General features: G+C 31.9%; 2 protein-coding genes across 3 annotated transcripts in view; one reads left to right on the top strand and one right to left on the bottom strand.

Moving 5' to 3' along the window:
• The window catches only part of LOC132750359 (neurexin-4-like), a 36,813-nt gene extending 32,406 nt beyond the window's left edge, over positions 1–4,407 (bottom strand). Inside the window, exons 1-4 of the mRNA XM_060740325.1 lie at positions 4,299–4,407; positions 2,341–2,466; positions 1,133–1,323; positions 739–880 (exon numbers count right to left, since the gene is read on the bottom strand). Of these exons, the coding sequence (XP_060596308.1) occupies positions 739–880; positions 1,133–1,323; positions 2,341–2,466; positions 4,299–4,368 (529 nt within the window). The 5' untranslated portion in view covers positions 4,369–4,407. The remainder of the gene's footprint in view (positions 1–738; positions 881–1,132; positions 1,324–2,340; positions 2,467–4,298) is intronic.
• Positions 4,408–9,255: 4,848 nt separating this feature from the next.
• LOC132750358 (uncharacterized) lies at positions 9,256–15,833 on the top strand. Of its 2 annotated transcripts, none has more exons than XM_060740324.1 (2): positions 9,256–9,345; positions 12,254–15,833. In XM_060740324.1, the coding sequence occupies exon 2, from the start codon at positions 12,792–12,794 to the stop codon at positions 13,752–13,754; it is 963 nt and encodes a 320-aa protein (XP_060596307.1). In that variant the 5' UTR covers positions 9,256–9,345; positions 12,254–12,791; the 3' UTR covers positions 13,755–15,833. The 2 variants fall into 2 exon arrangements, with proteins under 2 accessions (XP_060596307.1, XP_060596306.1); XM_060740323.1 differs by lacking the exon at positions 9,256–9,345 and adding an exon at positions 9,354–9,537.
• Positions 15,834–16,364: the final 531 nt, after the last annotated feature.

Raw genomic sequence — 16,364 nt, 5'->3', positions numbered from 1 at the left:
ATCTAATATGAAATTAGGTGCTACCTATGGCGCGGAAAGCTCTTACGAATTATGATTTGAGCATGACATGTTTAGTGTAGATGTAAACCAAATATTTTTTTCAGGTATTTTGTACCGTAAACAAAACAAATAAATTGGTGATGTTCAACCTATCGTCGGAGCGCTCGGAATATTCCGAAAATCTCCGAATGTAAAGGGGGACCACTGCGCATGCGTCGGCGTTTGGAAAACCCGTCCACCATTTTTTGGTAATCTCTAATCACAGTTGTTGTTTTAATGTTATATTTAATGTGCTAATTTATCAAAAAGGATATGTTAAAGTAACTTTCTATATTTATAATCGTTACTATCGTTCTAATCAATGAAATGCATGTTTACTTTCTGATTTTGCACATAATTCTCTCACCGGAAGTGTTATTTAGCAGACGCTAGTAATAGTCTAAATTATTTAGAGTTATTTAAAGCGCTTTGATATCTATATTTAGCTCAAAAGGATTTCAATATGGCGGCGCCCAGTTAACTAAGGATTTTTTCACACCTCATTAGGTATAGGATATATATTTTTTTGAAATTTTCATTTACTTTTAATTTGATTTCATTTGAATTGATACACGTCATACATGTTATCTAAGAGCGCTACAGCCCTCACGGGGCCTTCGGCCCCCCTCAGACTTTCCGAGTAATACTAACCATACCGCCTTACGTATCCTATCTTGACATGTGTCATGTTTTACTTACCATACGGGCATCCCATCACATCCACTTTCATTGATATAGCTCTTCTGAATGTGACAACCTTGAACTTTATATAACGTGCAATAATAGGATACTGTAATGTGTTTTCAGCAACGTTTTCACTGTCCTTATTCCCTTTGAAAACCTAAGATATAAAAAAGAAGCTAACCAGTTTACTACTCACTCCACAATTGTACCTGTATAATTTCTTTTTAAAATAACGTATTTTTTAATTATTAAAAATCTAAAACCACCGCAATGCTGTCAATTATAAGATGAAATAATCCTTTTTTATTCTGTATTTTTCATATGAATAATTTGAATGTCTTGTTTCCAGGAATACGTTTTACCACACAATACGGTTACAAATAGAAAAGTTTGGAGAACAACAACTTACTTCAGGGAAGCCAAATTCGTTTGTGTATTCCATCCAATCTTTATTGTCTGTAGAATATTCTATGGCGTATTGCTTCACATATTCATTTTCTCCGAGCCTACCCCATGTTTTAAATTGAGTCACGATATGCAAGGACCGGAAGTCGACGACAAGAAACTGATTAGTGGATTGGAAAAACGCTCTCCACACCCCTGATAGATAGTTACATTATACATGTCAATCAAAACTCGTCATACTTAAATAAACAATTATGCATAATCGGTAAAATATTTCAAATGTAGCTATTTTATATGACAATAAAAACAAAATAGCGTTTGCAGAACAATTATAATGTAATATAATTTGATAATATAAAATTAATTTTTGTGCACGGAAACGGCATTCGTTAGGCCATACAGATAGACCATGTTTTGCGTTTGGCCATTAGTGAAACGTAAGTGATTATAGTAATGTTGAAGGCAAACAGACACTTTATTTGCAAAGACAAAAACATGTAACGGTCCCTCCTTTTAACCCATTATGAAAATAATTCAAAACACAGTTTGCATATAATATACTCAACATCACGAATTCCGCGTCATCACTTATTTCACGGTAATGGCATATGTTCATATGACCAGTGTGAAAATTGGTCAGAATTGACATTTTTTATTCATACACATATACAACAAAGTTTTTGTGAAAAATATTTTAAATCTCTAGATGTTTATGTAAAACAGAACAACATTTTACAAATTTCTGCAAAAATCAACAATAGTCCATTAAATGTGTGTGTAGGTCTGAAACAATTATCATTTTATAAATGATCTTATTTGTTGAAAAAATAAATTTTGAGTTACAAAGTAAGGATAATTTTAATTTATAAAATCAAGCAAAGTAATATGTAGAAAGTTTAACCGAACCATGAAAAAACTGAAATGTAACACCATTACCGCGATTTAAATGATGACATACTGTTTTCAAAATGGCCGACATATGGTCTACTTTTGGTCCATTAAAATTGACTTTGACTGAATATATTGTTGTTTCCTTGTTTAGTACAGCAGAAAATACCTATATGTTATAGTTTATGACAATTTTGTACCACTGTTTTATTTGTTGTTTTCTTTTTGGTTTCAAAGCGTTAAGTAACGTGAACTAAGAGGTCACAGTATAACACATGTAATAACAATAATAATAACAATAATAATAATAATATAATATATAACCGGCTGGATCTTCAAGATGAACTATGTCGGGCCTCTCTGGATTGTAATCATATACCGGGTACGTCACATTGCTATCCGATATCAGAGACGTTCCAACCTCACATTCTTCATATTGCAATTGAAACCCTGTTAATAGAAACACACATAAATATTTAATTTTTGTCATCTAAAGTTAAATTTCAAAGTCATTGTAAACCGTATGCGTACGTTCTGACTCTCTATCTTGCACGTGCAATCCACGCTAGATATGTTGTTCAAAGCATAATCTACCTCTTGTACAAAACCGGCAAGCATATATAACGTAATTTCATTTTTTTAAAAAGTGCGGTGGTGCGGTCTTCATAACCTTGTTGGCAGTATTAAGGTTTCGAACACACCATCATAACAATTACAAATATATACATATATATTTGGTAATGCCATGTGGTCAGTTGTCCTGATTTATATAACAAAATGGGCAGTTGGATTGAAAATATTAAAATAAATCAGACACCAATGCTTATTGACTCCTACTGTGAAAGCATCTAAATTTTTGGTAAACATTGACTGTCAACAAGGTGAGGACTTTTCTAGTCTAGCTCAAACTATAAAAGGTTAATTGTTGGGTACAAGTGACAGGTGCATAACGGATACGGAAGAAGGATGTGGTCACTGAAAAAAATAAACTGCATTGCAATGTTATATTGCGCAATTCATATCCACAATTCAATTGCAACTTGTGGGCATGGTAGATAACATCTTTTGCTTTAATGATTTTCTTTACCTCAACATTTTATCAATCGATCATAACATATATGTAATAGAAAATAAATCATCCGAAACGAACATTCTTATTATTATATTTATATTCTTATTTATTATATAATAAAAATAATAATACGTCGTGAGCTGTTTGGTGGCGACAATGCATTTCTGGACAGCGTCAAAAATATGTTCAAAGTTGAGATGTTGAGTCATATAAATTTGTAATGTGTAATATAGATTATTTTAAAAAGTGAAATGTTCAAATCAAAATAATGGATTCCATGAATAAACATGAGGCATAATTATACCATTTTGTTTTAATTGTGGAATTCTACAGATAGGACAGGCATATTGTATGCCCAATTATTCAGTGCAAAACCCATGTGATACAACTGCAACTAACTGTCATTCATTCTTACATTCTATGTATTTCGGAGATAACCTATTGGTGAGCACTTCTGCCCAACTACTCATTACAGTGTTTTGTTAATGTCATTTTATATATAAACCTATTTTGGGTAATCAGATATTCAAAACATAATGTATGATATAACGTGAAATAGAAGTTAAACATTCACTGAGATTTATAATCAGTGTATACAAATTCAATAACGAGCCGGAATTGTATCGTGGCTGATGTCTTCGTGCAGAGCGAAGACACGAAATGGCGTATATTAGCCACCATAGGAATTTTGGCGTGTATAGTGAGCCATACATGAAATATGTATCAAGGTCACATGAAGGTAAAAATTACATAGTATAATAAAAAAAGTTGTCAATAAGGTGCATATAGTTATGTTTTGTTTCAGTTTTGAGGTTTAAATGCGCCATTGATGATTTTTCAATGTTCAGCATAAATTTTATAAAGATAAGATAAAAAATATAGGCGGCTGCTAATCAGAGCATTTACTTGTATAAAGTTTCGACTTGTGTATATCCGGTTACTCGACCTAGATAATCGATATGCCCTGCATATATACCATTTACTTTACAATATATTAAAGCATAGATGTTTAAAAAAAAACCCACATATTTTTTATCTAATTTAAACCGTTCATTTAATCAGTAAACGCTGCAATTTACTACACATTTCAAAAATTGCTGTTCTGTTACTCTTTTAATCTACATCTAGATTTCTATCAGATGAGCATGAACAAATGTGCTTTTAAATGATTCAGAAATTATAATAACTTATGTAATAAAAATGTACGTACCTGAGATAATTGTAAAATATCCATTTATACAGTAAATAAAAAATGGTATTAAAGATGTCCACTGCATCATGCCTGCTCAATCATTCAATAATATGATGCGGCTTAAACACAGGTGCTCGTCCAGTCTTGGTGCCCATATAAAAAAAATGAAGTTTAAAAAAATTTGAAAAAAAAAAAACAACAACAACTAAAACAAAAAAAACATCAAAATAACTATTTTGGGTTGAGTGTAAGAAAAAAAAATTGAATTTTTTTTTCCTATATACCATTACTACGAAAAGGTCACCTAGTCTCCGTAACGCTACGGAGCTTTACTAGGACAAGCTGTGGAACAACCACAATTGCGAGTTCTGTATTTTGCTACTCTTTACACATTGCGCATTTAGAAAATTGCTAACATTCTTCATCTACCTTACATACAATCTTAAATAACTTACATTTGAACTCGGACACTCCAAATTGTTAAAATCTTGCAAGATTCCGTTGATGGTCGGCCATTTTGTCAAAAACGAAAGTACAAAACATACATCGTATGGTTTCCTACGACTACGTGCGAGGAACAGTAGACAACAGTAACCATCAATTTATTGGTTACTGTTGTCTATTGTTCAGCGAACGTAGTCGTAGGGGACCTGCAGAACAGCGAAACAGTACGGTGTATGTTTTGTACTTTCGATTTCGACAAAATGGCCGACAATGCAAAATTTTAACATATTGGAGTGTCCGAGTTAAAATGTAAGTTATTTAAGATTGTATGTAAGGTTAATGAAGAATGTTAACAATTTTCTAAATGCGCAATGTGTAAAGAGTAGCAAAATATGTTTTATTGTTACAGAACTCGACATTGTGGTTGTTCCACAGCGTGCTGTAGCGTTACGGCGACTAGGTGACCTTTTCGTAGAAAAAAAAATTTTTTCAATATTTTTTTCTTACACTCAACCCAAAATAGTCATTTTGATGATTTTTTGATGTTTTTTTTTTTTTTTTTTTTTTTTTTCAAATTTTTTTTTTTTCATTTTTTTTTTAAACTTCATTTTTTTATATGGGCACCAAGACTGGACGAGCACCTGTGGCTTACACATTTCGTAGTACATGAGGTAAACCAGCAACAAACTAACTGAACTGAAACATTTGTAATTTTAGCACATAAATCTTAGTCATTAGTGAAATCTGCAGACAGCTGGCTGGGAACTAGAGGGGAGGCACGTGGTACTCGATAGTACGGGGAGTACTCAAATAGTGTTAAGAATTGAGTACCGCTCAAGCCGGTGCTAAGGGGCGTGGGGATGTTGCACTTTTCCATTATCCTTCATGTACGGACTCAATCAAACGGAGTCTACAATTTCCATGTAATTTTGCTATTTTAAGGCTTCCGTGGGATCACTTGTTTTACCAGTTATTTATAAAAGTAAAGAGGGTGAGAGTTGCGCAAACAGAGGCGACCCTTCACATCTAGCCTACTGATTATGGGTAATGGAGTGTCCTTTCCTTGAATTTCAAATAGTTCAGATTTCTATGTCAAAATAAAGAAATTAGCTACCAACAGAATAGAACCTGGTCATAATGCACTGTTCTAACATTATACTGGCAACAAAAGCTAAAAATAACAACAAACGTTAACACACATATGAACCCACAATTTATAAATACAAAAGTTTGATAAGTTTATTTTCAATATTCCATTAGACCAAATCGTCCACAAGGATAAACAGACGCATGATAAATGGCAAGACAGTGTAAAGCATACATATGCAATAACATTTACAAGTGGAGAAGGTATACAAAGCATTGTATATAATTTAAAATAACTATCAAAACAAAAGGCATTCAACTTTAAACATAATGCTAAATAAATATGCACTGTCTATCAAAACTAACGGAGATGTAAACCTTATACATTTTATTGAATGAATTTGACAAAATACATGATGATCTATGCACATGTATATTATGTAATATAAATTTACATCTATACATATTCGTGTACGTGTATGTTGCTCTTGCCGAAACAAAACACATGAACAACATCACAATTACTAGATAAATTAAGCTACAAAGTTGTTCAATTTAAAGAAGACGCATAATCGTTATCATAAACATTTTAGCTACACATTTACATACTTATTCGCTGATCTAAAGTGTTCAGTTATTGAAAACAATGCTATATATAGAGACTTTACTTGTGAAACAAAATTGATGTACATGTAACCTTCTGGAACTTATCAGTAATATTTAATAAATCATATTGGTGTATGACCTTAATTTAAAAAAGAAAGGAAGAAAAAAAGTTATTCTAATTCAAAATTGACACAAAAGCATAATGCAACTTAACAATAATTAACAATAATATCTACAAATTATTGGTATATAATCTTTCTTTTCTTAGTACAAAAGCACTGTTTACAAATTTTTCCTAACATACATTTTCAGAATGTAATAATTCTATAAATTTTGGCACATTTGGACGTCTCCACTAATATGCCGGTATCAGACGTTTCCTCATTACAGTTTAATATGATATGAGCCGCGTCACGACAAAACCAACATAATGGGTTTGCGACCAGCATGGATCCAGACCAGCCTGCGCATCGATGCAGTCTGATCAGGATCCATGCTGCTCGCTATCAGTTTCTCTACTTGTAATAGAGTTGGTAAACGAACAGCATGGATCCTGATCAGACTGCGCGGATGCACAGGCTGGTCTGGATCCATGCTGGTCGCAAACGCACTATGTTGATTTTGTCGTGACGCGGCTCAAATGTTATTCGTCTTCCGAGGCGTTACAAGAAAAACATTTTCTATTTTTTAAATGTGTATTATTCGTTTTTATTTCATCTACCTGATTCTATGTGCCTTCTATGAGAAGATACCTTACAAAACCGTTCAACATTGATAATAATTAGATATGGCTGATACTTAATAAAGAATTCAGAGTTCTGCTTGAATTATCTACTCTAATAGATCAGTTTCGTAGAAATTGGTCTTTCACGTGATATAAAAGTAAGTCTGTACATGTATTACCAACACTTTGCATCATAAAAACATAATACATGTATACTTAAAAGACTTTTCACTAATGAACACTTTTTTGTTTTGTTTGGGTTATATTCATAATATTATTTTAATTGTATGTAATTTTTTAACCAAGTATCTAAAAATGTTATAATAGCGCATCGTTTTGAAATATATATATATCAAGTTCACCGAATAATAAAATCATTCCGAGTTGTTTTTTATACCTAACGTGCGTTTACAAAATTGCATGTGTACACTTTCAATTGCATTACCATGTATAAAACCCCAGACTTCGCTGCTATAATTAAGTATAGGACTAACTAGTTTATAAAAAAGATCAAATCTATGTAAAGTAGAAATATTAACAAGTTTATATAGGTATTTGTTCATTTTAAATGTAGCTTTCATCGCTTGTCCAGCGCTGCAAAAGATCCGCCTGATTTGAAAACAATTCCTCAATATGTAATGTTGCTATATCAATATAACTTTCCTTGTAATATATATATATATACATCTTTATTGCTTCCGAATGTTCGAAGATATACATATTATATAAAATAGTCATTGAAAAGAAATAACATTAAGCAAAGTAAAGCATCATAATTGTATAAAAGGAATACAAATTTAAACTTCTAGATGATATTAAGATATAGAGCGTAAAATAACCAAAGTTCTTTTCCTTCAAAATCTTAAAAGAAGTGTTTTAACTCCTCTCGGCACTTGGAAATTATTCTCAATGGCAGTCAGGATGATAAAGAATGATAACTCTCACATCATTAAATTCAACCTAAAAACTCGTGTTAATTCCCTTGTATTGTGAATTTTTTGGCTATATTTTTTTTGGCGACACCCATTCACTGGGTATCATCATACGGTTATCAGCTGTAACCACTAACAAGAGATGTTTTATCTGCTTAATTACAAAGACAGGATAATTGGTTAAATTTACTATACATATGTTTTGAACTTTGTCTGGCATATTACAGTACAAGGCTATCGTCGGCGGTGCGGCTGGTCCGTCCATGACCGCAGCACTTTTAAGGCCGATCATGTGTCTATATTGTCTAAATATCCAGAGCTGGATTATGCGTGGGTTATTACAAATTTTGTAAGTGTTCTTATAAGTTATTGTCATGAACAGATCAAGGTACAACTTTAAAATATTCAATATGTTGTTGTTGTCATGAGTGTTGGGTTGTCCAAGTAAATCAAATTTGTACTGTAGTTAGTGTTGATAGTTTTCACACCGGATCTCGAAGTACAGTGACCTATTTTGAGCTCAAAGTATATTGCACGGAGCGGAGGAAAATCAACACCACTGTGTGCTTCAAACATGACTGGTGACATTGTCCGAGTCCATCATCTACAGCGAAAACTGCTTTTTGTGCCTTAATGGGCCGGATGGAACATCATTAAATATGGACTACACCCACATGAATTCAATTGCAGACGACCGACTGTTTAAAAGAAATAAAAAAATCCTCAATGTCTGGATAAATATAATATGAAAACTTAAAATTTCACATGAATTTGTGACATTCCATTTCTAACTTAATTAAGTAAAAACTGTTAGGACTTCCTTCAATGTCAGTTTCACAAAACTTAATAAATAACTCTCTTAAGACCGATCTAATTGAAAGTTTGTTCCTTATAAAATCATTATGACAGTTTTATTAGACATGTCATCCTTAATTAGTCACTTGTCATTTTAAGAAATTTGAATTTAACTTATATGAAAAGAAGACGACAAAAATATTTTTAATATTTATTAATTGCACTTTATTTTGATAAAAAAAATCAAACCTGGGACATGAGCTGAAGATAAGGCGGCGCTTAGCCAGTCCCAAGCCTCGGCCCTTTCCGTCAGTCTTCGGCTCGTCGTTGTTTGTCCCGATCACTCCATGTCGCAAGCCTCGGCTCTTTCCGTCCGTCTTCGTCTCGTCGTTGTTCCGTATCGTTAAACCTCGCTGACTCGATTAGACTGGTCGATAACTTTTATGTCGTTCCGCCATCGGATCGACATTCAACAAAGGTAAGTTTTACACTTCAAAAGATTTTCATCAGGTGAAAATACCGCTGGGTCTAACAATACAACCTGTGTTTATATTCCGGTATTTACAAGTTTAAGGCCAATTTTTGGATTAAATATCGCGGTTTATTACAAAGTTTTGACAGAACTGGTAATTTAACTATGTCAGGCAATTTTCTGATATACTAATCAAAGGTAAGAAGATTTTTGTACTGTTAATATTAAATGAAACGCATGCATTAACTGTAAAAGAGTTAATCATTTACTTAACCTCATTTCCAATTTTTGTATTTGAATTACTAATTTAAAATTGCTCGAGGTTAAAGATTCACAATCTTATTTGAATATAATATACCATTAAATTACTGATATCTATAAAACATTTTCGTTTCTAAAATATGGAAATATTATATTCGGATTCAATAAGAGTTTAACCTTCTTGCGTGTTCGAACTGTAAGTTTGGCCTATCTACGTTAATGGAATTTAAGGATATTTTACGTCAATCATAATTATGTATTTTACGCACACCACCTTATATGTATATTTTGTATGACCTTGTACATTTTCATATTAACAAAACCATTCAAGGTTGGTAGGGAAAATTCTAATTCTTTATTGACTGAACAGTGCAGAGCAATCCGTCACGTCCGATCTTCCATGGTCTGCACTGGTCGCATGTGAGGAATCTGGTCCCACCAGTAGGAAAAGTGTATCATAGTTTTCTGATTTTGTTTAAGAAAAATCGGCTAACTATCGTCTTTGTTCGGGACAGGTGTATATGAAATTAAATCTGCTGTATTGGGTTACAAGATAGATTAAAGCACGGGTACAAACAGTTTCCCTACATTATTTATGTTATAACTGCCAACAACTGGCTATTCAACCATAGTCATACACCGAAACTTAAAGCCAATGATACCCGTATTAATTACAAGTTTCTAATGAACAAAACACAATGATCATTGTCACATTTTTTATCCTACACTGAGCGGATAATTTATCTTAAAAGTTTTAGTTGTCATAGAAATATTTCTTTTTAGTGTGCACGAAATCCTGAAATTAAATAATATAAGCGTGTGTTTGCCTGTTCATGAACGCATGAACTTTTCCTAAAATAGCGCGGCGTGACATATACTTAATATTTATATTTTTATTAGGGAATAAATATTTATTGGTTAACATGTCTTATTATTTGCTATATAATAGTTCAAATGAAATTTTAATGTACTATTGAAGCTAACCAGCGCTTATTACGTCACTTTAACATACGGAAAATGACGAAGTTGGCCGAAAATACACGAAGTACTAATAGGACCGGGTCTAACACGTCCTGTAGAGATCGGGTATACTTAGAAGGCCGGAAAATAGTAGATTATGAGGCAAACAAAAATAAATAGATTACGGTCAACATCATTGGTGAAATGTACAAATGTTATACGAAAAGATAACATTACATCCTTTTAGATAAGACTAAGTATGTCCTTAATATTAAGATCATAGAACTTCGCTATTGGTTAAACTGTCGGGAACATTTTATCTTTTATCTCCTTCCTTGCACAATGAAATCTATTTTTTCTGACATTTACTAGCCTTATTTCTTAAGAAGGAAGTGATAAAAGTAAAGATAAAGTTCTGAATACACCGCCATTTATATTATTTTCAGATATCTCTCAAAAGTACGGTTATATATAACGTACAACACACTTTTAAATATGGTAATTTCAAAGTTGACATTTAAATTATGTAAAGTATGATAAATACAAATAAAGGTAACATCAACATGTTTACATTATGCCCATCTCATACCTTACTCTCTTTAATGTTAAACCACAAAGTAATTAATCATTTTTATGGGAGCTAAAAATTGTCTTTGTAATCGTTTGTACATGGTAATTGTAATTGATTATGTAATTGTTAAATGTTTAGATTTAAAGACGTGACACGACTACGTATATAGAAGATATTCAAGTTTTTTTTAAATACACGACTTATTTTTATCGAGTGGTATGAAAATAATTATTTTATGAGTGGCGGTAGTCACGAGTGAAATATCATAATTTTCATACCACAAGATGTATTTATAGAAAAAAACTTGAGTTTTCTGTTTGTTATATACATTTTTTTTGACATTACAATTTGAAAGACTTTCCCTTAAATTTTGTGAACTGGAAAAATTTAGAAAGAAGTAGTTCGGCAAGACACCAGTGAAAATACGGAAATATGTTTCATTGCAGTGAAAAATAAATTTTTACAATGAAAATACGGAAAATGAAAATATGCATTTTATTCCATCAATATTTCTCAATATTTCATGTATAAGTATATAATGAATGGTTTTATCAAATGACATTGTCTTTAAAGATTGGCAGGGCTTTAACAGTATTATCAATGTCCAATCAGAAAAATAATACGTACATCTTTTAAGTTTAAAAGAAGCTTTATGTATTAACCGTCATTCTTTTTAAATGGTTAAATCTTTCAAAGAATTCAAACGGAAATAAACACATGAATTGATAACATTTCAAGTAGACGTGAGATGTGTTGTCTTTCAAATGTATGAACAAAAAAAATATTTGAATCTTTACAAGATTTATACGAATAAGCGAAGCTAAATTCTTGCACGTGCGAGTGTGTCACCTTGACAACTGCTTAAGTGAGTTTATCACGTGTAATTGATGAGATTCAATATTATCATACCAGGAATAGGCAATGATGTAAAAACAGAGGTATATTAATCCATCACCTTAAAGGTATTAAATTTCTGGCTGTATGAAACCTGTAATTAACTCATGCGTTACCTTTTACAATTTTATAGTTATGAAAATATGTCACTCATTTAAACCTTATGAATTTCGTTTAAGCTGAATTTTGTCATAGTTGTATTTAATGTAAATATATTTCTCATTTTAGGTTGAGACAGGATTATTATAACCAGGCCGCTTATATAGACAACAATCATGCTGCTTATCTCGCGACAATACTATTCGGTTCATTACGGACGCACCCCCGGGGATGACTAAATATGTAACGCATACATACTAGTGCATTATACTTATCTAACCATCCGATAGAGTGTACATATATAGGTTGGTTCATTCATAATTTTACATTCTTTGGTGACTCAAGTCAACAGTGGTATTTGTTTACTGTTCAATAACGATTATATTGAACATAAAAAGCGGTCGATATCAGTTGTAATTTCACAACTGTTAGGCATTAACAATCTGTTCTAAACCGACATAATACCCTTTTAAAGGGATTTGTGACTTCTAATGTAAGAATAGTGGATACGGTTAGAAATACACGAGTGACTATAGATTTGTTAAAGTTATATGGATTACTGAAGATATGAAAAATAGGTAGGCTAAAGGAATGTGGATCAATGAAAAAGTAAAAGTGAGATATTATAATTGAAAGGAACCATTCGAGATTGGAAATATTACACAAAATGTCGGATATTGATCAAGGTGCAGATTCCGCAGAAAACGGAAGTTTGTCGTCTGCTACTGGTTCTCAGGCGTCTGGTGAAGTACAGATTACTGAGGATTCTAGTTTTAAAATAGAACCGGATACGACTGTAGATGATGCTATTAATAATCTTGATGACTTGAATCTCGAACCAGATTCGGATATACCGGAAATGACAACTGTTGATGCAGACGACACTGGTTCCCATGGTGACGATTCCGATGGAAATAAAGACAGCAAATCAGGTGCCAAAGCAAAAAGTGTCACAATTCATTCTAGTAAAGACGATGGCAAAAAGCCGCTTACAAAAAGTAGTAAAAAGGCATCGCTGTTTAATCGATTGAAACAATTAACCAAATTTGAGAAAAAAGAAAAAGGTTCAAGAGACACTAATTTATCGAAATTCCGTGGAATTAAGATTGACAGACTTCCAATTTATTTTGTTGCAAAGTACATTGGACATATGGAAACGAAGGGTGTATATGGATTGGAACATGTACGCGGACCAGTCGATGAATTCATCTCCAAAGTTAAGGATGATCTCGTTTCAATGGACAGAGTTGAGCTTCCTCTGTGTTACGTTGTATTCTCGTCAAAAGGAATCGACGTCAGAGAACACCCGTCAAATAAAGTCAACCAAGGGGTGAACTTTGGACTACATCCTATAGATTTTATATCATATGGTGTCCAAGATATGAAATATTGGAGAGTGTTCACTTTTATTGTTGTTAATGAACTGGGATATAACAAGAAGAAAACCGAATGTCATGCATTCATTGCCGATTCTACACAAAATGCTCGAAAGATGGCGCTTGCACTTGGTGCCTGTTTTTCTGTGTATAAAAAGAAACTTAAGGCTGAAGGAAAGGTCCATAATTTTCAGGTAGAATTACGTCCACCTGACGAATTGGCGGGAGATCTTCAGCAAGACGTTGACGCCTAACAGACGATCTTTTTGTTAAAATTATTTCTAAATTTTTCAAATAGGATAAAAAATAAACATAATACACTGGCAATTGTACATAACAATCACGATAGAAAATAATCTTGTCAATGTTATTTTAAGGAAATTTGTGTTTGTAAAAGTAGATCTAAATACATTCTATTATGTTAAATAAACACTCCTTATATTAAGAAAGAAAGGTCATACAGGATGTATGTTTATCTGATATGAAGCCTAAGATACTTACACTACTTACATAAACGCTGTTCTTGATTTGTTTTTGATTTGTTCTTGATTGATACTTTACATTAACGAGATGTCTTTGACGTCAATTTCTTGCGTTCGGTTATGTAGCATATTGATAAGACCAAATACAAAATAAATATTAGTATTTTTTGTTATAATTAGTGTCGAATTTTTAAAATGAATGGGTCAAAGTTTTGTGCCACCGTTTTACAGTTGTAACAGATGAGATATATATATGAGAGTATATATTAAAGATTTATGTTAAGAGTTATTTTCTCCTTCCGAAAAGAAAACTTGCTTTTATTTTTCATTACTTGTTACTACTTATGTAAATAAGTTCACCTAATACCCTGCCTGTAAACTGGTTAACGCTTTTGATGTTTCACTAGCCAAACAGAAAAAGATAAAAGTTATAAGTTTTGATAAAATGAATGTTATATTTTGAAACCCAGGTGTTAAATGTATCAACATTTATGCATAACAAATGAAATGAAAATAAAGTACGACGATTATACATAGAATGATTTAAGTTTTCTTGTAAGGGTTAAAGTAAAAGCTCAACTTATTTAGCACCAATTATCATTCAAAAATAGTTTTGGAACAATATATAGAGGGTATTAAATAAGTGTTGGTGCAATACTAAATTTATTGAAAGAGTTCAATCAAATTATATTATACGAGCAAAATTTTTTTTTTCAACGAGTTCATTAAATTCATTAATGAACCTACATGAATATAAAATTCTATGTATCACAGACCCAAAATAAAGACTGTTTAAAGTGAGAAAGAGTCATTTTTCATTGACCACCTATAGTTTAAACGCATCATTTAGCGCGTCTTTATAACACAAATGACGTCACGTCAAAATATATGCACGGCCGTGCAATATCATTTTTACGGAGACGCAAAATCGGCGAGGGTATGTGATAAAATGGATAAAAACACGAAAATTTTAATTATTGCAGGCGTTTGAAAGATTACAAAAATAATGTTTTCATTCACAGTATTATATAATAACCTCATATAGAATCTGGTCTATAGCGAATTTATTATTATTATGATATGTTTTAGTATTCGGAATTATTTTGACAACATTACAGCATATTTTGTTGTACTTTGTATATATGTATTTTTGTCATTTTACGATTACATGTACATGTATTTATCAACGATAGAAGGGCTTTATTGTTTGTAATTTTGTGTTATTTTAATTACTGCATTTTTGTTATAAACTAGAAATAAAGGACCAGTAAAAGATTGAAAATAATTGTCATGTATATAAAATATACTGTCTTTCATTAAAATGTATGTATATTTAAACAGAAATTAACTCGTTTATTAATATGCTTGTAATACAATTATGCTGTTGAAACTGCCGCCATTCTTAAAGTTGTGACAATATTTGCATTAAGGTCACTTATATTAATTAAATTTGCCATGCATTTGAACTTGCCAGTTCATTGTTTATGTTATCTCAGGTCGATAGCAGAGAAAGACAGTAGCTTCTAAATTTAATGAAACAGACCGAAAAAACATGTTTATGATTTTTTTAACACTAGTTTTGTTTGTTTGCTTTTTTATGAATATAGTCAATTGTTTGTAGAACATTCTAATCGTCCGGATTTCTGAAAATTCCGGTTTTCAGAAGATTCTGGCTTTCAGAGGGCCCAGTTTTAAAAGTTTTCAAGGTATTTGATAAAAAAACAGCGTGTTTTATGTACTACTATTTGAGATCTTTAATTGATATATTTTGGAATGTGTACGTGTGTTCAACGGATTGTGAAAAGAGAAATAAAAGTATGACATAACTAATAAAAGTTACTATATAAGATATATTATTTTTTTGTGTGTTTACAAAGCGTATCCGACTTTCATTCCGCCAACGTTAAATATTGAACAGATTTCATGGTATGTACGTACTTTTTGATTGAGTAATCAACATCTGTTTGGATACTTGTAAACGCTTAAGCTAAGTTAATCCGAGCAAATATTTGCGTAGATGTGAAAATATGACTAATTTATAAATCTCAACATTTAGGGTATGGTTTCTTGTCATATGCATAAAAACTCAAAGATTAAATAATCAATATATTTGGAGTGGTTGTAATACATAATATGTTGTGACTCACATATGTTTAACGCCTGCATACAGCTAAGATTGATTATATAACTATTAAAATTCTATTAAGATGACATCTGACTAGTCAATTCTAAGTTGCCAAATTTAGCGTTCGCATTTTATCGTTGTAATTCTATATCCGATTTATTCTTAAACATTCGACCTCCCGTAGCTGTGGCTACTAACTTGGCTTATTCTTTTTATCCTTTTCATAGAAAGACCTAAGTGTATTCTAAGACATAAGG

The sequence above is a fragment of the Ruditapes philippinarum genome, unplaced genomic scaffold (genome assembly GCF_026571515.1).
Source record: "Ruditapes philippinarum isolate M1 unplaced genomic scaffold, ASM2657151v2 ctg3207_1_1_1_1, whole genome shotgun sequence".
Classification (NCBI taxonomy): Eukaryota; Metazoa; Mollusca; class Bivalvia; order Venerida; family Veneridae; genus Ruditapes; species Ruditapes philippinarum.
Note: the sequence above shows the minus strand (reverse complement) of the source record. Positions and strands in the feature narration are given on the sequence as shown.

Coding starts and splice junctions, on each gene's coding strand:
- LOC132750358 (XM_060740324.1), top strand. CDS start 12,792: ATGTCGGATATTGATCAAGGTGCAGATTCCGCAGAAAACGGAAGTTTG.